Source organism: Culex pipiens, chromosome 1, assembly GCF_016801865.2.
Source record: "Culex pipiens pallens isolate TS chromosome 1, TS_CPP_V2, whole genome shotgun sequence".
NCBI lineage: Eukaryota > Metazoa > Arthropoda > Insecta > Diptera > Culicidae > Culex > Culex pipiens.
In genome coordinates, this window is record NC_068937.1 from 88,830,736 (window position 1) to 88,853,679 (window position 22,944).

The following is a 22,944-nucleotide window of genomic DNA, read 5'->3' on the forward strand; positions in this document are numbered from 1 at the left end:
AGCTTAGATTGCTGATATTATTGTTTACAGCGATAAAGCTTATTTTTCTGAGTACAATGACCCTTTGTACGACCACAAAGAGTTTAAAATGGATTTTTAAATCAATTTGGAAAAATTAACCTCGCGGTCCTTCTTGACAGAAAAGTTCCTACTTGACAGCTCGAGCTGGATTTTGCAAGTCCAGAAGAAAATAAATCAGTACTTCAGTTGCAGAGTGTAAAATTTGGGGGTTTGTGTTGAGTCGCTTCTGAACGATCCCCCCAGCTGTCATTAGATAACTCGCTTTTCTCTCAACATGTGATTTTCTGCCATCAGCCATCAGTCGGAATCTGAACGTTGCCCGGTATTTGCATTCCCGTTAAAGTCGATAGTGAATGCTCGCGGAAGTGGACTGAATATTTAAATAAGTTACATTGAAATGTGTTGATCACCGAAACTCGAACAAATTTCCAGAGGACGGGTACAAGATTTCCCCAAAAATCGAACCCGGTTGGAACCGGGTTGGAAATTTTTCCACATTGCAGTCTCGCCTACTCGGGTTCTGGTGGTCTTGTGTCAAAGACAGTGGTGTTGGTGAAGTGGTGTGCGCGAAGAAGTGCAAAGAAGGCCAAATAAAAGTGTGTACCAGAGGTGAACAGAAAATAAAAAGTCGTGCAAACTACGGCGGTGTGCTTTTCTGTTTTGTGGGTCGGAAAATATCGAAATTTCTGCGGAATTATCAAAGGCCGTGCAGTGAAAATAATGTGCATCGTTTCTAAAACAACTGGAGCAGGCAGAGCCGTCTAGGAGCAGACACTTCACGGCGAAATTCCGAGTCAAATGGTATGTTTCGTTTTGCTTCCTTATGTCAAGTCCAAAAAACGTGGTTTTCCAAAAGGAAAATGTTTTGGGTCGCGGAAGCGATTTTCGTCTATCGAAACGATCTCAGGGGATTTTCCTGCTATTTGATCGTCAACGATCATCGTAGGTTGCTTTGTTTTTTACCCCCAGGGGGGAAAAGATAGCCCGAGTCTTCGGGTTGTCAACAGAAAACGTGGGTGCGCAATTTGTAAACAAAAAAAAGTTTTGTTGCTCCAGGTGGAAGATCTTGGAATAACCGTAAATTTTATTCCCCAAAGAGAAGAACAATCTTAATAAACAATGGCAAAAGGCACTTCCCGAGTGTTTCTGAGGGACCATTCAAAACAAAAACAATAATAAGCAATATTATGAACATAACCTCATCATCCGATTTTTGCACCAACTCATCACCCGTGTGGTTGAGTGTTTTGTACACGCTGGCCGTCCCGGTGGCCGCGGCAGAGCTAGAGTTGAGGTGAATGGTAAACATTGGCTAAAGCAGAATGAAAAAAAATCCGTTTCGTTTGTTGGGCTCTCAGCATGAGTTCTTCTTGCTAGGACACCTGACAGAACGCCCGAACGATGAATCCTAATTTCTAGCAAGATCAGTTGGTTAAAAAGTTCTTTTTTTTCAAATGTCTTGTATAAACTTAAATTTATGCTCCGTTAAAAGTTTCTTTTTTTCATACTTCTGTATTTACATTAAAGCATCTCGTATCAGAATGATTGATTCCTTCTCTTGGCACGAATTTTCAAAAGTTGTTCAAACGTGCTCAGTTTTTTGTCTCAGATAAACTTAACTGTTTAGTGTTTTGCATTTATCATTAAATCCTTTTTGATTTGGGTTTTTATTTCTTTTGTCTATTTATGTATTCGGATTATGTTATGCTATGACTTCTTTAGTTGCATCAAAAAAAGAGTATAATTCAAACATAGTTTATGTTAAATTGGTCGAAAATGTATTTATAATGATTCTTGAAACAAAAAAAAAATCATTTGATTATTGTATTAACCGTAAATGAAAGGATTTCCTTAACACTACATATGTAATTAGTTATACAAATTGTACATTGATAAACACAACAATAAAAATGAAATTAAAAGTATTTATAATATTTTTTTTTAATTCTTTGTCCTCTATCTTAACCTATACCCTAACTGGCTCAATCGGCCTTGCCATCACGGAGCCGTGCGTCTATTTATAGCTCCGAGATCTATTGTTCTTCGTCTTGATGGATGTTGATGATCTCCTGGGGGTCTTGTTGGCAGAGCCCTCCTTCCTTCCTTCACGCGTTGCGGTGTGGTTGGTTGGTCATCTTCCCGTCCATTCCCCACTCACCCACCGCTAGTTGTTGTAGTGGGGGGGAGCGGCATGTGTGTGTGTGGTAATTAATTACCGTGTATCTGTTGCTCCCAGAGGGAGCAGGGGGTTCAAGTTGCCACCGAAAAATCTGTGGCGAGGTGACCGGGCGGGATTCGATCCCTGATCGTCTGCTTGAAAGGCAGATCGCTTAACCATTCGGCTAAGTACCCGGACAAAAGTATTGATAATGTTTTCTCACTTTGGAAACATGTAAAGGTTGGGTTTTATTTAAACAGCCCACAATTAAATAAACACCTCACTTGTTAATTTTCGCAAATTTTAAAGCACCGTGTTTTGATTTACGAATGATCAAATTGAAAAATGCTTTGAATTGTTCATCTGCACGTCTTTAAAAGCTCTTTACTGAAAAACAATGAAGATTTATTTGTTTCAGAAAAAAAAATATTGGTTCCTCCTGGGCTTTGTCATAATGAGTGTCATAGGTTTGATGCTTGTTTGGCAAAGAGTATGATTTGATTCGATGTGGAATTAAAATCGAAGTGTTCAGTATATTGCTGAAGTTTCCATTTTTACACATGGACACCACCTCATGCTGCGAGAACCCACTTTGGCGCAGTCTCAGGGCTTAATCGATGGCCGGTAAGCTGTCATCGAGACAAGGAGGTGCGCCGATAGTGGAAATATCACATTTGTACAATGAACCGCTACATATGTGATTTTTCCCTATCTTAATGTGGGTGTCAGGTTAGGATGCGGGTTTTTTAAAATTTAGTTTTTGTAGAATTTAGGATTTTAACTATAAATATCAACTTTTAATACTTTGCCTTTAGTTATTTAGGGACAAAATTAGTAACAGTGAATTTAGTAATTCTATCAGAATCGGTGATTTTCATTCAAGTAGCATAAAAACCATTGTGATTTGTCAAAATTTCTGTAGAGTCTCGATCAATCAATAGTGAAATGATATCGGACTAAATTCGTTGATCTGTTGAACTAACGGTTGTCGGATTATGATTGTATCGACCATTGTTGCGAATCGAGGATCTACTGGAATTCTGACGATCAAATGGTCGTCTTTTTTTTCAATTCACGCTTGTAAAATATGAACTGTTAATCTATTTTTGTTTTTGTTTTTTAAAAGAAGCCAGACAGGTTTTAAAAGAAACGTTCTAGATTTTTTGGCTATTATCTAAAATTTCAGGGATTTGAGATAAGAGTAGCTTTCGGATAGGTTACTTAAAATCTTGTATTCAATTCAAGTTAGGTAGTTATCCGCAAATGAAAATTTTGGACTTATGAATAACACACAACTGTGCATTTATTCTAGAGTCAGATCCATACAGCGTCAGTGTTTATTTGGTCGAAGTGTATTAATTCATTGGCAGATCTGATTCTAGTTGTAATGTACGACAAGACTACTGACGGACGTGACAGGACGAGGGCCCAGTTTAGAGGTTTCCACATCAACGATGTGCGGCTGGATCACCCTCCCAAAAAAAAAAAAAAAAAAAAAAAGAAGAAAAATCTTAGTTCCATAGGTCCGGTTCCGGTGGCTGCTACGACGTATTGCAAACTAACCAGATATCTGTTCTTATCATATCGACGTCGTCGTGCTATCTTGTCGCATCCGCCATTTCGACGTTCCGAGAAAAACGCGTTTTAATGTTTGACCTTGAATAAACAAAAACGAAAGCACGCAATGTAAACAATAACAAATAAGTTTTGTTTGGCTGACCATTATGTGCATTGCCCCGAAGTTTGGTTGATGTTCGTTGCTGGAGTCCCGAGTTATAATTACAAATGTTCACGGTAGGTTAACTTGTACGTGCGTCAAACGCATCCTGACCTGAAATCCCTTTGGCCAGTTGTCGCACTTACATCAATTTTCAGGGAGTGACAAGATAGCACGACAAGATTGAAACTACTTCCATCTGAAAAGTGACAAAAATTTTCGGAGCTTTTTTGGTTTTCATTGAATATCTCAGAATTGAAATCGAATTTTGGGGATCTGTGAAGGTCCCTGGGCCTTGTAAAGTCAAGGGGCATGATTTGATCCTAGTGCATTAGTTAAAATTTGGGTATTCATTCTTTTTTATAAGCACTATGGACACCACTTCATGCTACGAGAACTCGCTTTGTCGCAGCCCCAGGGCTTAAGCGTTGACCGATAAGCTGTCTTCGTGAACTAGGTAGTTCTCCGATAGTGAAAATATCACAATTGCACAAGACACCGCTGCTTCTGTGACTTTTTCACTATCACAATGTGGGATTTAGGTGGGACTTTAGGATAGTACAATTGATTTGTTGCTTAGCATTAGCATTTAAAATAAATCTGTATGCTTTTCAAGTCTATTTGATGATAAATTTAGTTGATTTGATGATAAATTAAGAGTAATGCTGTCAATAAACTTTGATTTGAAATACAAGGCATTATTTTATGTCAAATTGTCCATAGAGTCTCGATCAATCAATAATGTAATGATATCGGACAAAATTCGTTGATCTGTTGAACTAACGGTTTTCGGATTATGGTTGTATCGACCATTGTTGCGAATCGAGGAACTACGGATCTTTTGACGTAAATGGTCATTTTTTTTCAAATCGCGATTTCTATCCAATTTGTATATCAGTTCACAATTTTTTTATTTTTCCCTGGGCTTTGTCATAATGAGTGTCATAGGTTTGATGCTTGTTTGGCAAAGAGTATGATTTGATTCGATGTGGAATTAAAATCGAAGTGTTCAGTATATTGCTGAAGCTTCCATTTTTACACATGGACACCACTTCATGCTGCGAGAACCCACTTTGGCGCAGTCTCAGGGCTTAATCGATGGCCGGTAAGCTGTCATCGAGACAAGGAGGTTCTCCGATAGTGGAAATATCACATTTGTGCAATGAACCGCTACATATGTGATTTTTCCCTATCTTAATGTGGGTGTCAGGTTAGGATGCGGGTTTTTAAAAATTTAGTTTTTGTAGAATTTAGGATTTAACTATAAATATCAACTTTTAATATTTTAGTTATTTAGGGACAAAATTAGTAACAGTGAATTTAGTAATTCTATCAGAATCAGTGATTTTCATTCAAGTAGCATAAAAACCATTCTGATTTGTCAAAATTTCCATAGAGTCTCGATCAATCAATAGTGAAATGGTATCGGACTAAGTTCGTTGATCTGTTGAACTAACGGTTGTCGGATTATGATCGTATCGACCATTGTTGCGAATCGAGGATCTACTGGAATTCTGACGATCAAATGGTCGTCTCTATTTCAATTCAAGACTTGTAAAATATGAACTGTTATTCATTTTTTTTTGTTTTTTTTTAAAGAAGCCAAACAGGTTTTACAAGAAACGTTTTTTTTGGCTATTAATTAAAATGTCGGGGATTTGAGATAAGAGTAGCATTCGGAAAGCTTGCTTTAAATCTTGTATTCAATTCAAGTTTGGTAGTTATCCGCAAATGAAAATTTGGACTTATATGAATAATTGAATAAGTTGGACTTATGAATAACACACAACTGTGCATTTATTCTAGAGTCAGATCCATACAGCGTCAGTGTTTATTTGGTCGAAGTGTACTAATTCATTGGCAGATCTGATTCTAGCTGTAATGTACGACAAGACTACTGACGGACGTGACAGGACGAGGGCCCAGTTTAGAGGTTTCGACATCAACAATGTGCGGCTGGATCACCCTCCCAAAAAAAAAAAAAAAAAGAATTTTGGGGATCTGTGAAGGTCAAAAAATGAGGCATTGTGAGCTGCACAAAATGGCGTTCTTAACTCAATTTGGCCCAAAATGCACGTACGACAAGTTAGCACGACTTCGACGATATACAGATGTCATTTATCTCTATATTCTCTTTAAATAACTAACTTAATCCCCCTATGTGGTTGGAGCCTTCCTCACTCATTACCAATAGCTGTACACAAATTTCTTCTATGTATTTTTTAGATCCGGAATAAAAAAGTACATAAATATCACTTAAGTGATATCTCGAGACAGGGTTGCCAGATCTTCAATGTTTTGGACTCGTTGGAAAGGTCTTTTGATAACCTAACCAACGATGGGTCGGATGGTGGATCCGGACATGGTTTACATACATTTAAGTGAGATCCGGCTTCCAAAAAGTACATCAATATCAGTTAAAAGGCCATATCTCGAGAAAGGGTTGCCAGATATCAATGTTTTGGACTCGTTGGAAAGGTTTTTCGATAACCTAACCAACGATGGGTCGGATGGTGGATCCGGACATAGTTTACATACATTTAAGTGAGATCCGGATATATGTGAAAACACATTTTTATACATAACTTTTGAACTACTTATCGAAACTTCAATCTGTATAAAACTCGATCTATGGGACCCTGAACCAAGTCGAATGCAACAGTTTCGGGTCAAATCGGTTCAGCCAGTGCCGAGAAACATGAGCTAGTTTGTTGGTCACATACATACATACACACACACATACACACACACATACACACAGACATTTGTTCAGTTTTCGATTCTGAGTCGATATGTATACATGAAGGTGTGTCTATGACGTTTTTATACAAAGTTCATTTTTGGAGCAGGATTATAGCCTTACCTCAGTGAGGAAGGCAAAATGGTAATCAACTCTTTTAGGTAATTTTTAAAACAAAAATGAATAATAAAAATGGAAGAAAAAAAAACGAATGGAAAAATGGAAGAATTCAGAATAAAATTGCATCTCATAATAAGGTATCCGAGTCATATTTGCTTTTTTAACTGTAAAGTATTTTCAGCAGCATCCGATTGCTTGCTTTGTGAATATTATGCCAACCAATTTTCATAATATCTTTCGAAGCTTGAATCATATCTTCGTCTTTGATAAATACTGGCTAAACTCTCTTTCCTACTTTCAAACTCGAGTACCTATCTTTAATTTACATCATCTTTTATTCTATGGAAATAGTGAAAATTATGCTTAATTATTCTTGTTACATAACATTGTTTTGTTATTTGTTTATTTTGTAATTAACATAAAGATTTAGTTGCTGAATCCTTGGAAAAATTTAGTATTGTTTGTGAAGCCATAATACCAATATACCTTTAGTAGATAATCTGTTACGATATGAATACGATATCTAAAAGCATAGTTAGAGACACACAAGAAGTGAGCATGCGAAATTGGCAAAATTGTTGAAGATAAAGTTTATCTGTTGCGCGTTTTAAATTTACAGCAGATTATGTAACCATGCAGTCTAGTTTTCGTAGCTATCTCCTCGAACTAGATGATGCTGAAACACAGCAAAACCAAAATTAAACAAACGAATCGCAACGAACGACGAGTGCGGCAACAGCTGTCAACCAACCTATTGATGGGAGCCAGCAAGAAGGGGACGTCACATTGTCAAAGTTCGGACGAGCATACCAAGTTCGAAATCTTTTGCATATGTTCTATTTTCTACGTTTCGAAACCAGCCACACCAGCAAGGCAGCGATAAAAGATCGAACGTGCCATCAATGAGGTTTCTATTTTTAAGGAAATTGAACGATTAAAATGGATAAAATCAATGCTGAAATAAAGTCTCAAAATGGATTTTTGAAAATTAATATTTTCAATTGAAACTCATTCAATATATTTATTTGTGTATACAATGAAATTGGGACACCGAGCGGATGCTTTGCAGACAACACATCAGGATCTGCGGAAAATCACGGCCAATTTGTGTAGGAATGTAAAATGCAGCGTCGGTACCTGTGAGGACACGCGCAAATGTTTACGAGACGACTGTCGGGGGAAAACCGGGAGGAAAGTCGTTGCGCTCATTCGATATATTTTTACTCTAACCGGTGAGCGACGACGGTGCCGTTGAGCATTTTGCGATGATGACCTGCGAAAATCTGGTGCATTATGGCTATTCTTTGTTTACGAAGTGCAGTTTTACGGATCGTTAAAAATACGTTCTTTGTTTTGATCGCTTTTGCGCGCCAGATGCTCAAGAATCGCGTGCGTCGGTTTTGTTTTTGTATCCCTTCAAGCTTCAGTTTTTTATTGTGACGATGCACTTCCAGGTGATTAAGTTTTCTCAATTTGCCCCTGCTTTACAAAAATACTTAAATCACAAATTCATTTTTTTTTTTAAGAAAAACCTTTTTGTTGGTGAAACCTTCAAAAGATCAACCACATCATCTCACTCTCGAGGCCATCCATAGATATATTTTACTTTCTGCCAGTGCGACACATGTGGATTGTGGAGGTCTTTGTCGCGTAGACTTTAAAAGTATTTGGCCAAGAGATCACCGGTTAATTTTGTTGGACTAAGTTGGTTTAACACCAAGTGCCACTGGCGCTGGTCATGCTGGTCGGCCTAACATAGAGCAAGAAAACGAATGCACCCACTAAAAGAAGCGTTGAGATTAGAAGCGGCGGCTCTTATCTATTTTTGCAGTTAGATCATAGAGCAGAATGCTAGACTTTGACTATTTTGACTTAACAAATATTGTTTGCCTTATAGCATCGCCGTTTAAACTTAAAACAATGTATATATCATTAAAACATTACTTATGGATTCTGCGTTGTTCATCAATCAGCAAAACTTCAAGTTTTGTGTGTATTCATAAAATTTCTGGAACGTTTTTAAGCGGCATTCTCTTTAAAATCTTTAAGATTGTATTTAAAAGGCAAACAGTCTAAAAAAAAAAAACTAACGTAATCCACATGTGTGGTTGGTGCCTTCCTCAATACTTTCTGAAAATGAATCTCATAAATAAAAGGTCTCGTAATAATTTTCATCGGATTTTTTTATTTAAAGTACATCATTACTTGAGACAGGGTTGCCAATGGACTCATTGGAAAGGCCTTTCGATTACCTATTCAACGATATATAACATGGTGACATTTGGTACGATTTCAGGTCATTAATCTAACTTCCGAATCTTGGCGAAAACACATTTTTGTACATAACTTTTGAACTACTTATCGAAACTTCCCTGGGCTTTGTCATAATGAGTATCATAGGTTTGATGCTTGTTTGGCAAAGAGTATGATTTGATTCGATGTGGAATTAAAATCGAAGTTTTCAGTATATTGCTGAAGTTTCCATTTTTAGGGGTAGGCGTGGCTGAATGGTTACGCTGTTCGCTTTGTAAGCGGAAGGTTCTGGGTTCGATTCCCATCTGCTCCTATCTAGAAATTATGGAAAGAAGGAATTCTAAACACTTGAATATGAACGAAAAATTCATTAGCTCGCGGCGGGGATCGATCCCCCGTCCATTGGGTCAGCAGACAAAAATGCTAACCACCAGACCATCGGACTTAGTTGTCGAGAAGGATTAAGAATGCTATTAGAATCCAAGAAACTTGATTGGAATATGTGTGAACCTAAGAACAGGAAAATGCAATATTGAATGCAAGTTGAATTCAAGGACACTGGTTGCATAATTGTTAGGCGAATATTGAACTTTCAACACGACCAGAATTCACCACAAAAAGCTTGGTGAACCGAATTGGAAAGCTTCAAAAAAAAAAAAAAATGAATCCAAGAACATACGAAGAATTAAGGACTATAAATAGATTTGACCGGCCGCATCACTTACCACGGTGAATCCTGGCTTCACACCCATCTTTCTAACACCCTCAAACCTCACGTGATACTTTGTCGAAGACGCAGCCGATTTAGCGGTCTTCATCACTCAAGTATCGGACTAAAATTCCTATCCACTTCCCCCGTGTCTTACCACTGGTCGTGGCCGGCGCTGTGATTGGCTAGCATGATAGGGACATTTGAAAGTTGCGAAGTGGTGATGATTGGTTCCTACTCTTCATCTGTGGTCCACGGAGCAATTCTTGGAGGTCCTGGTCAATAACAGAGTAGCAACTATTGCTGAAGTTTCCATTTTTACACATGGACACCACTTCATGCTACGAGAACCCACTTTGACGCAGTCTCAGGGCTTAATCGATGGCCGGTAAGCTGTCATCGTGGCAAGGAGGTTCTCCGATAGTGGAAATATCACATTTGTACAATGAACCGCTACATATGTGATTTTTCCCTATCTTAATGTGGGTGTCAGGATAGGATGCGGGTTTTGCCTTCCTCACCTTACTGAAAAAGGCTATAAAATCACTCAGAAAATGAACTTTTTAATTAGACCTCCTAGACCTACCTTCATTTGTACATATCGACTCAGAATCACCAGCTGAGCAAATGTCTGTGTGTTTGGCTGTATGTAGACATGTGTACCAAATCAATGTCACTGGAATATCTCGTCACAGGCTCAACCGATTTTGGCCGGAATGGTTTTAATCGATCCGTCTTAACGTCCCGTAAGTTGCTATTTAAATTCATGCAGTTTTATCATGTATTTAAAAAGTTGATCGCCACGAAAAAGCCGTGTAGAGGGATGCCATTTTCCTCAAAGGCCGTGTCTGTATAATCTTGACAAAAAGTCTGTAGGTAGTCTGTTTTTTTACTCATCACTTATTTTTATTAGGACCTCTTAGGTGCTGCGAACGTTAGGGGAGATCCATAAACATGTGGACACTTCAGGGGGTTGGAATCACTATAAATGAGAGGAAGGCACCAACCACCTAATAGTAGTTTATGCAACAAGTTGCAAAAAGAGGATTTTTTCAGCACGAGTCGTACATTTATCCAACGAGGTTCACCGAGTTGGATAAATACGAAGAGTGCTGAAAAAATCCAGTTTTGCAACGAGTTCCATACAACATTTTTTGCAATTCCGAAAAACACCCATTGAGTGAAATTTTCTGTCAAATTTTCATGTATTTTGTCAATAAATCGTTTGAATCAAAAAATGTTGAAAAGTGTTACTTTTCGAAACAAGTGCTGAAAAGTTCAACTTTTCAGCACCCATTTCAGTGCTGAAAAGTAGAACTTTTCAGCATTTATTTTGAAAAGTGTTGCTATTCGATTCTGTTATTTTTGGTACAGAAAAGTAGGCTATTTCGTCGTTCAAGAATGACAGGAAAAGTAAGTAGTTTCACGACGGAATTGCAAAAAGGTGGATTAAGTAACGTTTTTTAAATGAAATTGGTATAAATTTTAATTCAAGTTTTTTTTAAATTTAGTTTTTGTAGAATTTAGGATTTTGACTATACATATCAACTTTTGATACTTTGCCTTTAGTTATTTAGGGACAAAATTAGTAATAAGTGAATTTAGTAATTCTATCAGAATCGGTGATTTTCATTCGAGTAGCATAAAAACCATTGTGATTTGTCAAAATTTCCGTAGAGTCTCGATCAATCAATAGTGAAATGATATCGGACTAAATTCGTTGATCTGTTGAACTAACGGTTGTCGGTTGCCTCTGTGCTCTGTTGTGCAAACAAGAAAGGAATTCCAGCAAGCTTAGAACAAGAGGGCACAGAGGCATCAAAATGGTACCTTGTCTTTCTTGTTCGATGGAATGCTCTGAAGATCATACTGCAAATTATCCCAATTAGCGTCTGGAATTGTAGCGTTTCAAGCATTGGTGCTTGAGCAGTTTAAAAAGACGTGCTAAGTGACTGTGTGTTAATTTGAAGGACGAAAAATGGTGGTAACCTCAGCTTCTCGAGGAGAGGGGCGCAGCAGCAGTCCTGTTAAGGTGATAAACGAAATTCGGTCACACTTTGCCACGTGATTGCACGTTGAATCTACCGTGCCGCTTCGTATCTCTCTCACTCTCTTTTGCTGTGGCTGCTTCCCATACGCGCGTTGAATTAAGCTTGGGCTTTAAATCGTTGCACGAGGTATTTCCCTTGCCAGTGTGAAGTATAGTAGGATGTGGTGGATTTTGAATACATCTTCTTTACAAAAATAAATTTGGAAAAAATATTTATTTGAAGAAAATCCATGTTCGATCTTCCCTGGGCCTTGTAAAGTCAAGGGGCATGATTTGATCCTAGTGCATTAGTTAAAATTTGGGTATACATTTTTTTTTATAAGCACTATGGACACCACTTCATGCTACGAGAACTCGCTTTGTCGCAGCCCCAGGGCTTAAGCGTTGACCGATAAGCTGTCTTCGTGAACTAGGTAGTTCTCCGATAGTGAAAATATCACAATTGCACAAGACACCGCTGCCTCTGTGACTTTTTCACTATCACAATGTGGGATTTAGGTGGGACTTCAGGATAGTACAATTGATTTGTTGCTTAGCATTAGCATTTAAAATAAATCTGTATGCTTTTCAAATCTATTTGATGATAAATTTAGTTGCACTTGTTAAGTTAGAGTAATGCTGTCAATAAACTTTGATTGATGTAGAATACTAGGCATTCTTTTATGTCAAATTGACCATAGAGTCTCGATCAATCAATAATGTAATGATATCGGACAAAATTCGTTGATCTGTTGAACTAACGGTTTTCGGATTATGGTTGTATTGATCATTGTTGCGAATCGAGGAACTACGGATCTTTTGACGTAAATTGTCATTTCTTTTTAAAATCGCGATTTCTATCCTATCTGTACATTAGTTCACAAATTTTTTTTGTTTTTTTTATAGAACTAGTACTGCAACAGTTAAAGGAACGTTTAGTTTTGAACATTAAGTTTAGAGGATTTTAGATTAAAATTTAGATTTGCAATCCAAAGTAGTTAGCAAATGAATATTTGGACTTAAATGAATAATTGAATAAGTTGGACTTATGAATAACACACAACTGTGCATTTATTCTAGAGTCAGATCCATACAGCGTCAGTGTTTATTTGGTCGAAGTGTACTAATTCATTGGCAGATCTGATTCTAGTTGTAATGTACGACAAGACTACTGACGGACGTGACAGGACGAGGGCCCAGTTTAGAGGTTTCAACATCAACGATGTGCGGCTGGACCACCCTCCCAAAAAAAAAAAAAAAAAAAAAAAAAAAGAAAATCCATGTTCGATCTTGCCTGCGATTGTTTCTCACACAAAACAGCAAAAATAAACCTGCCAGTTGCTGAGAGTATGGCATCCGCTTGATGCATACATAATACAAAACCCCGATCGGATCGGTATCGCACCGTTTGAAACCTTGCCAATTCCCGTGACAGCTTCCGAACATAAGTGTGACTTAGCAGCATTCTAGCGAGAGTAGTAGCACTAGAAGTGACCTAGACTTGGATTATCTAACACTTGTTGGCAGGAAAACATTTCGTATTTTGTTTGCTTGGTTATTTCTGGCAGAAAAAAAAACTTATTTCAATACTTTACAGATTTTGCAGTATAGATTCGAATTAATTTTATAAACAAATTAATATGGGTTTTTAAATTATCAATGTAAAAAATTTGAAAAACTACACCTTTTGTCAGAAATTTCAAGTGTTTCAAAAAAACGAGTAAGTAGATTCGGATCGTGCCTGTACGGGCAAACCTCATGACAACGGCGAAGAGTGCCGCTTACGTCAGTAGACTCGTGAGTAAGAAAACTGTATCAAGCAGCAGGTACCTACCAACCAACTAACTGTGAACGCAAGAGTTTAGAGTGGCGCAGAGATTACTGCCAAGAAATAGATGCTCCTCTTGTCGCCGTTATTGCTTGTTGTATCAACTGATTGATTATATTGATTGCTGGAAAATAGCAAAACTTCAACGCAAGAGATATGAATCGAAGGTGTAAACAGAATCGAAAATGTTGAAGACGTTTTGTGTAGAATAAAAGATTAAAAAAATATACAAATTTATAAATTTATTACGTTCTTGAAAACTTTAATACCAACTCCAAAAATTACATATTATGGAACAATTACTGTAATCTGTATTTGTTTTGCCATACTCATATATTTTTAATTCGATTATAATTGATAGCTTTTTGGGGGACATCCATAAACCATGTGGAGTCAGATGTTCAATTTGTTTCCGATTATGAGCCTAATATATACGGCAAGGTGGGTCTACAAAGCCTAACTGACTGCTCTAATAACATTTTCTCTGTAAAGAAGGTTAAAGCAATGATTATTAAAATTACAAATTGCAAATCCCAAGTCAAATAACAAAGTAGTGACGGAAAATTTTGTGAGTTTTACCCAAAACAATTTGCTCCCACAAGATGCGAATCAATGAGGACTATCACTAATCATGCCGTCGGTATTTCGACCATTCGCCTTTTTTTATTTATTTATTTATAGATTAGCTTGAGTGAGCTATGCTACAAATGCTAAACGCTGTAGGTCAACTGTGTTTAAGTGCTTGGATACAGTCGTCTGCGAGCTGAATCAGTTTTGTCTTCAAAACGTATCTTGAATGCTTATGTTTCGAAGATTTTCATTTGAGCTAGTTCGGGCGCTATAAACACGGAAAATAGGACATTCGTAGAAATACGGTGTAGAGGTTTCCCGAGTACCAATACTATTTAGCAGGGTGCTCGAAACAAATAATTGGTAGTGGTGTGTCCCCACGCCTCTTCCTCCCCTGTAGATTTAGGATTGTGTTGTTGTTTGAACACTCCGTGCTCAAACTCAACGAATCATCTCTGTGGTAAACTTTGCGCAGTAGGCCTGACCGCTTAAACATGTGTGATGTTTCAATGCATTCTAATGCAATGGCCCACTACAAATGTTAAACAATGACAAGAAGAAGGCTAGGCGTAATCTAACCTAAGAATCCCTTTAAAATATTGACTGCGCTAGGGTTTGATTAGATTAGATTATAAAACGTAGGTAAATTGACTTGAATGAAGATTTTCACTATTTTTTCATCCAGTAATTCGTACTGCTGTATTCGTATTGCTGATTTTTTTTTCTTTTTCTCTCAATTACAGTGACTCGCCAGCAGAGCAAGGAAAAATAACAACCTAATCAAACCCTCCCCAGCGGGACGATCTCGGTTCTGGAGTTGTGGCCAAGCAGCACCCAGAACCGAGATACTTAAACTATAGAACCGCAGTCCTCTTTAAGCTATAAGCTATATAAGCCGCATGCACTATAGGCAGTAGGTGTACAACACAGCCCAGCATGGAGTCCCGATTCGTGAACGTTTCGGCGGTCAGGACAGCGCCCACGTCGGTGCACTTTGTCGGTGCGAGAGGCAGCGCCGGATACGCTCCGATCCTGCCAAAGCTGGCCCCCGAAAGGTGAGAAGACGTTGTGTGTTTTGTGGTTTTGCTATTATCTAACTCTCTGCGCTGTAGGTCGATCCACAGCCTGCAGTACAGCATACCGGCTGTGCAGCACCACTACGGGAACGCGTTCGATGACGATGACGACGGTGGCTTCCCAATCGGCGGACTTAACGGGTACGGCCAAGGATCGGCCGACGGAGAGTATTACAACGATGAGGAAGACGAAGAAGAAGTTGATGTAAGTTGAAACGAAAGAAATAACCCGTGAAGAGTAGTTTCTTAATAGGTTTCCTTACATATTTTTACAGGAGGACGTTGAAATGTCCCCCGCTATCGAGGTTATATCGATTGATCCCAACTGTGATTATGATTCAGAAGAGGAAGATGATGACGATGAAGAGGAGGAGCAGCAGCAAACTGTTGTGATGGAACAACAACAGATTACAACATTACAGCAAGAGGCACACTATCCAACGCCCATGGTGGAAGTTGAGTCAATCCTGGTAGCATCATTACCGACGCCACCACCACCACCACAACAGTGCGAACAACACCGAGTGTTGTCTCCGGAGGAACCGGCCCAATCAATCCAGGAGGAGGAAGTTATAGCAGATCTAGAAAGTGATGATATTGAACCGGAGTTGCAAAACCTGCGACGCGATTCCGAGGGAGAAGAATCCGACAACGAGAGTACCAGTGGCAACGAGAGCAGTCGCAGTGGAAGCAAACGAAGCAGCTGCTCATCAAGTTCCAGCAATAGCAGTCGAAGTAGCAGCACGTCCACGGCTTCCAGCCATCCCAGTGACTATGTCCCGCACTCGGACCAGGAGGAGGACGCTGACATGGGACAGGCCGAGAATCTGGCGCAGGTTATCGAGCGCCGCAAGCTGATTGCCATCGAGCGTCGGAAACGAACGACGAGTATCAACCGAAAGTCGTTTTCGTTACCGCAGTCTCCGGTGGCAACAGGAGCCGCCAGTCTGATGCATGAAATTACAAGCTTAAGCTTCGAGGATTTGGACGTATCGGCCATTGTGAACGATTTGAGTCCTTTGAAAACGGTGGTACGTGCGAGCGAGTGCGACGACAAGTTGGTTGCTGAACTCGCCCAAAACAACTTCGATTTGGCCGCGTACATAACCGAGGACGATTTTGGCACGACGGATTCGGCAGATTCAAACGCGAATCGTGATCAAAAGCAGCAGTCTGCCCAGAAAAAATCTCCCGTCAAAAAACAACCCAAATCACGTGGCAAACAGATTAAGATGCTTCGTGAGTTGATGATTTCCCCGAAACACGACAACACAAACGACGAATCCGGAGGGGTGAGAAGGAGTTGTACAAACAAAGCTAAGCGGATAGTGGAAAACAGTGAATCTGAGAGCGAGGAGTCCGAAGCGGAAGGAGACAGCAAAGTTTGCGGCAACATTTTCGGCATGGAACGCGTTATAAGTAAGCCGAAACGCAAGGAAGACGACGTAAAGACAGATCCAACATGGAATCCCAACGGGGCGCCATCAAACAAGGCCGTACCAAACAAGATGCTTCCAGGACTGCGAGGAACCGGTGCTCCTCCGGCGAGTGTCCTTCCTCCAGTGGTCGCGAAAAGTGAACCCAAGAGCAGTCCACCTTCAACCAATCCCCCAGAAACGTCTAAAAACTCAAACTCGGCCAGCACCAAAAGCAAACCCTTAAGCGCCGGATCGCAATTGGCACGCAACAAGATGCTCTCGCTGATGGCAAAGAACAGCCCTCTCGTGAAGGCCCACAAGCACAGGTCGCAATCAAGAGGGAGCCAACCCAAGCTGGTGGACAAAAAGCCCGACCAGCAGTCCAAACCGAAGCCAGTGCCGGCGTCGAACATCAAGCTGGATCATGACTATTGCTCACCAAAGAAAGCGCAAAAACCGCCGACGGTCGTCGTGCCGCAGCGAAAAACCATTGAAATTCCGTTCCTCCTACCCACGATGGACCAGCTGCGGAAGAACAAAAAGCTCTCGAAAAGCAAGAAAGAGTTGCTCAAAGCAAGCAGAAAAACGGGTGAAAACTGTGATAAAAAGAGTCAAAAGATTGAAACTGTTTCCAATAGTGGAGCGACCGGCAGTGTGGACCACAAGCCACCCGCGATTGTTCCCGTTGTTGTTGTTAAAGAAGAACCAGCTGATGTGAAACCACTTCAAGTCCAGGTGCCGACGCAGCAGAAGCAAGTGTCGTTACTCAAAATCAATCAAAACAAACCAAATGGAGTGCAAACTATCAAAACTGAGGATGGTCAGTTTGCGTTAAAGTTAGAACCGCAACCAGTCAATGCAACTAGCAGCTGTAGTAATGAAAGTATGGTCAAGGTGAAGAAAAAACTTAATCTAGAAGAATACAAGAAAAGACGTGAACTGCCCTTTGATGAGTCCATCTGTGTGTCTATACCGGTAACGGAGAGTAGTAGTAAGAGTAGCATAGGCAGCGTGTCCACTACGAGTGAGTCAAGTGGCAGGCAGGAAGAGGTCGTTAGCTTAAAACCCACCACGGCACAGTGTGTCCAGGCCCAGCCGGCGGAGGTTAAGCCCCACGCGAAAGTGCCCCTGGATCCCATATCGGCGGCCAAGCTCAAAGCACTTCGAATGCAGCAGCTCAAGCGGGAAGCCGCTATCAAATCGAACGAAGCCAAGATCATTCCAAAAACTGTTCCGCAGATTGTCCCGTTGGCGGAGATCACCTCGATGCAGTTTGACGAACACGGCAATCCGATACCGTACGACAAAAACGCAGACAACGACGGTGCGAGTACAAAGTTGCACGCCGACTACGAAGAAATTATCATCGTGTCGATGGGATGCAACACCGAAGTCACGATCCACCCGCGCGAGGTCGTCGAGGAAGTGGCAAAGGTGAGCCGTGCTGTTTCGCAAGAGCAGGACAGTCCCAAGAATGGGCTCCTCTCCGACATCACTGCCACGATCAAGCGGTGTCAATCGACAGTTCCTACTATCATCTCGAGCAGTTCGCTGATTTCCAGCATTAAGGAAGTCGTGATCAAGAAGGAAACCACCAGTAAGACTGAAGCAGCTCCCACCGAAAAGCGCGCCTTTGGGGGAGGTCAAGCGAATCAGCAAAGCTCGCCCAACATTGGCGTTTCGCCGAACAATGCATTTTCTCCCGGCAAGCCAGAACGAGCCGGCGGTGCGTATGACGAATACGAAGAAGGTCAGCTGCTGCAGTCGTCTCCCGAGGAGAAGCCAAGCAAACCGACCGAGCACGGAGAAGACAAAATAATCATGCATTTACGCAAGGATCGGCAACGGTCGAAGGGTGTTTCGATAGCGATTCAAACGACGCCACTGAGCCAATTTCCAGACCTTAAAAGACTGTCGCCGGTGAAGACGAAACCCCGAACCACTTCGCGGAGTAGCTGTGGATCAGCAACGCGCAGCAGTCAACGCAGTGCCGAAGAGGACAGAAGTCGGACGCGTCGTCAGTACCGTAAGCGGCACAGTCGCAGTTCTTCCTCGGAAGCTGAAACTCGCAACCGATCCTCCAACTCGTACAGCCGAAGCCGGTGCGGCAGTTCACGACGAAGGACTCGTTCGCGGTCAAGATCCTACCGGGGGCGCAGCCGAAGCGATTCGCAACGGCGTCGTTACCAGGAGAGAGACTACTCGCGTCGTAATCGGTGCAGCAGACGACAGCGCAAGTCCCGCAGTGAATCTTCCGATTATACCTCGAGTAGTGATTCTTCGTGCTCTCGATCGCGGTCACGTTCGAGCCGATCGGTGTCCCGTCCCTCCTCAAGACTTTCCCCGCACCCGAGAAACGCATCTCGCACCGAGTATCGACGCCCTGCCAATGTCTCGCCAGGTTTGTTCAAAGATTCGTGGATGATGTGTGAGCAAAGTTAAAGCTTTGTTTAAAATGTTTTCAGAACGCAAAATCGTGTACGTCGGACGTTTGGAGGCAGCGTTGAAGCGAGATGACTTGAAGCGAAAGTTCATGCAGTACGGTCGCATCAAGCAGGTCACGCTGCACTACAAGGAATCAGGGTGAGTTAAAAAGAAAAGTGTTTTAATCGCGATCAAATTTTAATTTCTTATTTTCTTCTGCAGTGCAAAATACGGGTTTGTGACGTTTGAAAAACCACAAGACGCCTACAAAGCTATTGATTCGAGCTCGGGCGATCCCAACTTGGCCGAGTACGACGTCAGCTTTGGTGGTCGACGTGCGTTCTGTCGCACGGAATACGCCGATTTAGGTAAGTTACGTCACATCCCTAACCTGCGCCAACACCCTGTTTTAATCCATCCTTGCTGCTGTGTGAAGCCTTCAAACGTAACTCCTTTCCCCAAAAATGTGTCCCGCTTCGAAACCAAGTCCTCAAGAAACGGTTCCTGACTCAAGATTGTTCGCTGGTTGCCTGGGGTATACAAACGAGACGTATTCCTAACCCAGCACGACAAATGGCCATTACTTTCAACGTTTTCTCCCCTCCACAATTTTACAGATGGCGACCTGTCACAAAACCACGAAATGCCGTATTTCACACCGGATGGTGCCGTGCTGATGCCACCTGCCCCGATTGCTCCCATGACACGTAAAGATGAGGGCGAATCCTTCGAGGATATGCTGAAGAAGCTCAAGAAGGAGATTAACTCGAAAAAGCCGCGTAAAACGTGACCTCCGGGCAACGAAGGCGTCGTTGTTCTTGCACAACCTTGTAGTGCCTGCTAGTCGTACTCCAGTGTGACCAGGCTTACCAACAAATTGTGGTTATTTAACGTTATATACCTCGAGATACAGTTACTTCTATTCTTTGTTTCTGCCAGGTTTTGTTTGAAAATTAAACAATTTAATTCCTTTTTTTTTTTCTTCGATTGTGTGGCTATTGCGCAAACAAGAAGGTCCATTAGCAGTTCAACTATTTAAATCTACCCTTTCTTTTTACCGTCGGTAACGAAAATCGAACATTTATTTGTAATGAATTGTTCTAGTTAGTTGTGCAATTAGGTTGGTAATATTGTGTTCTTTTTTTCTCTTCACAGTAGAATATTTTAGTTCGTAAAGCAAGTTAATTCAGTTTATAAACAAAAAGGTGCCATTGAACTACAACCATTTGAAATAATATTCAACATTAAACGCTCATCAAAATAGCCGCAGAATTTATGGAAAAGAAATGTTCGTTGCAAATTAAATTCATGCTTTGCCTACGATCAGCTCGTGCTTTGCAATTACAAATATCTGCTTGAAATTTCCGAAAAAAATAATTAAAATAAATTTCGCTAGAAAGTTTTGCTAACTTGAATCTACAATTTATACAGAAGCTGCTAATGGTTTATTGTAAAACGTTCCGTAGTTAAAGAGTACAGTAAAAAACTTATTTTTGTTACATTTAGTTGTGTAAATATATTGAAAGCAAATATATTATTAAAAATAAATAAAACAGTTGGATTGAACTTAATTAGCGTTTTCACTACCTTAAGCAAATATGAATAACAGCAGAAAAAATGTCCTTTCCGGCCACTCCAATCGCTTTTATGTCAACTCATGCGTCCAATCTCACTCAAATCCTCTATCCTAACTTCAATAGAGTTTGTCTATGCAAAAACAAGTCTCATTTTAGAGCCCTACACATACGATGACAGAAAAATTAAAAATATTAAAATTCAAATCAACGAATAAATAGAGTGATTTGCTTCATTTTTCAATTGAACAATGACATTCGAACAGTTTATCAAGTCTAAAAAAAACATTATTCGCTTTATACAGCGATATACAGTCAAGACTCGATAATCCGTAGGCATTGGAAAAAAATCACGTCGGATAATCAAATACAGAGCGGATTCGCTAATTCGAATGGAACTGCATTCGAATGAGCGAATCCCAGGGGGATGCTAACGGCAGCCATCTTGGGTGATTGAGATTGATAACGCGCGCAAATTGCGCACAGTGAAAACAAAAATATTTCTTTTTTTTAATAATTCAATTTTTGTTATAACAATTACTTTAGTAAAAGTCAAATTACACAGTAGTTAAGTTAAACGTTTCATGTGATAAAAGTACAACTTTAAATGAGGTCATCGGCCCGATGTGTGCTTAATAATCTCAACTTTAGCAGTTTATTTTGCAAAAAAAATGATAAAAATCACCTCACATACATACACTAACTCTTAAACGTACATTGCGGTAACATTTTACATAGAAACAATAATTACTTTATTTCCGTTTTATGCCTGCAATTTTTGCACTTTTTTTTACAGTGCGCAGTTGCTTTGTTTTGGTTCCGAAACGAACAGCTGTTCTTTTGTGCTGGAGCCGAAGTTGACATTTCCCTTTTGTTCTGGTGCCGAAGTTGACAACTTGTGTTGGCTGCGGGCGAGCTGCCTGTAGTGAGATATAGAGGTCGCCCCCCTGGCGAATCCAAATTCGCTAATTGGAACGACTGACAGCCGTCAAAAGCTTGAAACCACGTGTTCGGAAATTGTCGAACAATGGTGTTGGAACGTCAACATCAGTTTGACAACTGGTTTTGACGGTTAAGTGCTTTTTAATAGAATACGTTCGAATTAGCGAGCATTTGAATTAGCGGACATTCGGAGTATCGAAATTTGTATAAACGAATCTGCTCTGTATTCGGATAATCGATTCACGAAAAAAAAAAATATGTGGAGCGTAACGCAGTCTTCGAGGTCTTCGACCCCGTCATCCCTCCCATCCATCTGCGTTACGTAATAAAAGAACGCTCCCTTTTTTGACGTTTTACGAGCGCCCAGTTACCTAGGAAAAACTGCATCCAGATTTTTAAGCGAAGATGAGGGCCCCGTGGCGCGGTGGTTAGCGGCTTCGGTTGCCGATCCCTAAGTTGCTATGGGGCGCGGGTTCGATTCCCGCCTTATCCTCCTGGCCTTCTATCGGATGGGGAAGTAAAACGTCGGTCCATTTGCGTAAAAGAGGTTTTGGGTGACTCACCACACATAACCATCAGACGCCTAGACGAGCAGAAACTTGCAACAGAGACCACAAAAGACCCGGGGGTCGTTAAAGTGGATTGCTTTGCATTTGATGTTACGAACGGTGCACGCCCGAAATGTCAAAATCGCGCAGTGGTACCAACATTAGAAAGAAAATGTGGCTGTCATGCCATGTCACACTTTTCTTTTATAATGTTGGTAAATATGTACCATTGCGTTAATTTGACATTTCGGGCGTGCACGATTCGTAACGCCATCTTCGCTTAAAAATCTGCGAATACGATCAGCAAGGGCCCAGTCACGGCGTTCTCACAGAATTCTTAAAGAATTCTAGCAGAGCGAAAATATTCTTACTAGAACTGTGCCATCATCCTGCCAGAACATTGTAAGAATTCTCAAAGAATTCTAGCTCAAATGCAATAACCGGTTCTCACAGGAGCTGGCGAAATCAACCGGTTCTGTAAGAATCCTGCTAGAATGCTGCTGGAACTATTCTGACAGACCATCTGCTAGAATTCTGTAAGAATCCTGTCAGAACTATGCTGGCAGGCTGTTCTGTTAGAATCATGTTAGAATTTTATTAGAATGGCTAAGATTTATTTTTTCTCTTGCATTGTTTTCAAATCAAACCCATTTAATTAGTTATTCGTATAATTTATTTCACAATGCATCATAACAAAGTATTTTTTTAGTATTATTTGATCATGAACACTTTAACGCTTTAACACAGTTTGCACTTTCAACGGTATTGTTTACTTTTCCACAACATTGTTACCAATTATTGGAACGTCCGGCTTAGT

At 40.5% G+C, this 22,944-nt stretch overlaps 1 protein-coding gene across 3 annotated transcripts; it reads left to right on the top strand.

Annotated features, from left to right (window-relative positions):
- Positions 1-295: 295 nt before the first annotated feature.
- On the top strand, positions 296-20,634 carry LOC120430493 (nucleolar protein dao-5). Of its 3 annotated transcripts, none has more exons than XM_039595587.2 (8): positions 296-822; positions 14,889-15,200; positions 15,258-15,426; positions 15,497-19,040; positions 19,105-19,222; positions 19,286-19,431; positions 19,500-19,613; positions 19,681-20,634. In XM_039595587.2, exons 2-8 carry the CDS (start codon positions 15,082-15,084, stop codon positions 19,851-19,853), a joined length of 4,383 nt encoding a protein of 1,460 aa, XP_039451521.1. In that variant the 5' UTR covers positions 296-822; positions 14,889-15,081; the 3' UTR covers positions 19,854-20,634. The 3 variants fall into 3 exon arrangements, with proteins under 3 accessions (XP_039451521.1, XP_039451522.1, XP_039451523.1); XM_039595588.2 differs by having other exon boundaries at positions 297-822; positions 19,500-19,598; XM_039595589.2 differs by lacking the exon at positions 19,500-19,613 and having other exon boundaries at positions 300-822.
- The last annotated feature ends 2,310 nt before the right edge of the window (positions 20,635-22,944 follow it).

Coding starts and splice junctions, on each gene's coding strand:
- LOC120430493 (XM_039595587.2), top strand. CDS start 15,082: ATGGAGTCCCGATTCGTGAACGTTTCGGCGGTCAGGACAGCGCCCACG. Junction 15,201..15,257: donor CCAAAGCTGGCCCCCGAAAG/GTGAGAAGACGT, acceptor TCTGCGCTGTAG/GTCGATCCACAGCCTGCAGT. Junction 19,432..19,499: donor CACGGAATACGCCGATTTAG/GTAAGTTACGTC, acceptor TGCTGTGTGAAG/CCTTCAAACGTAACTCCTTT.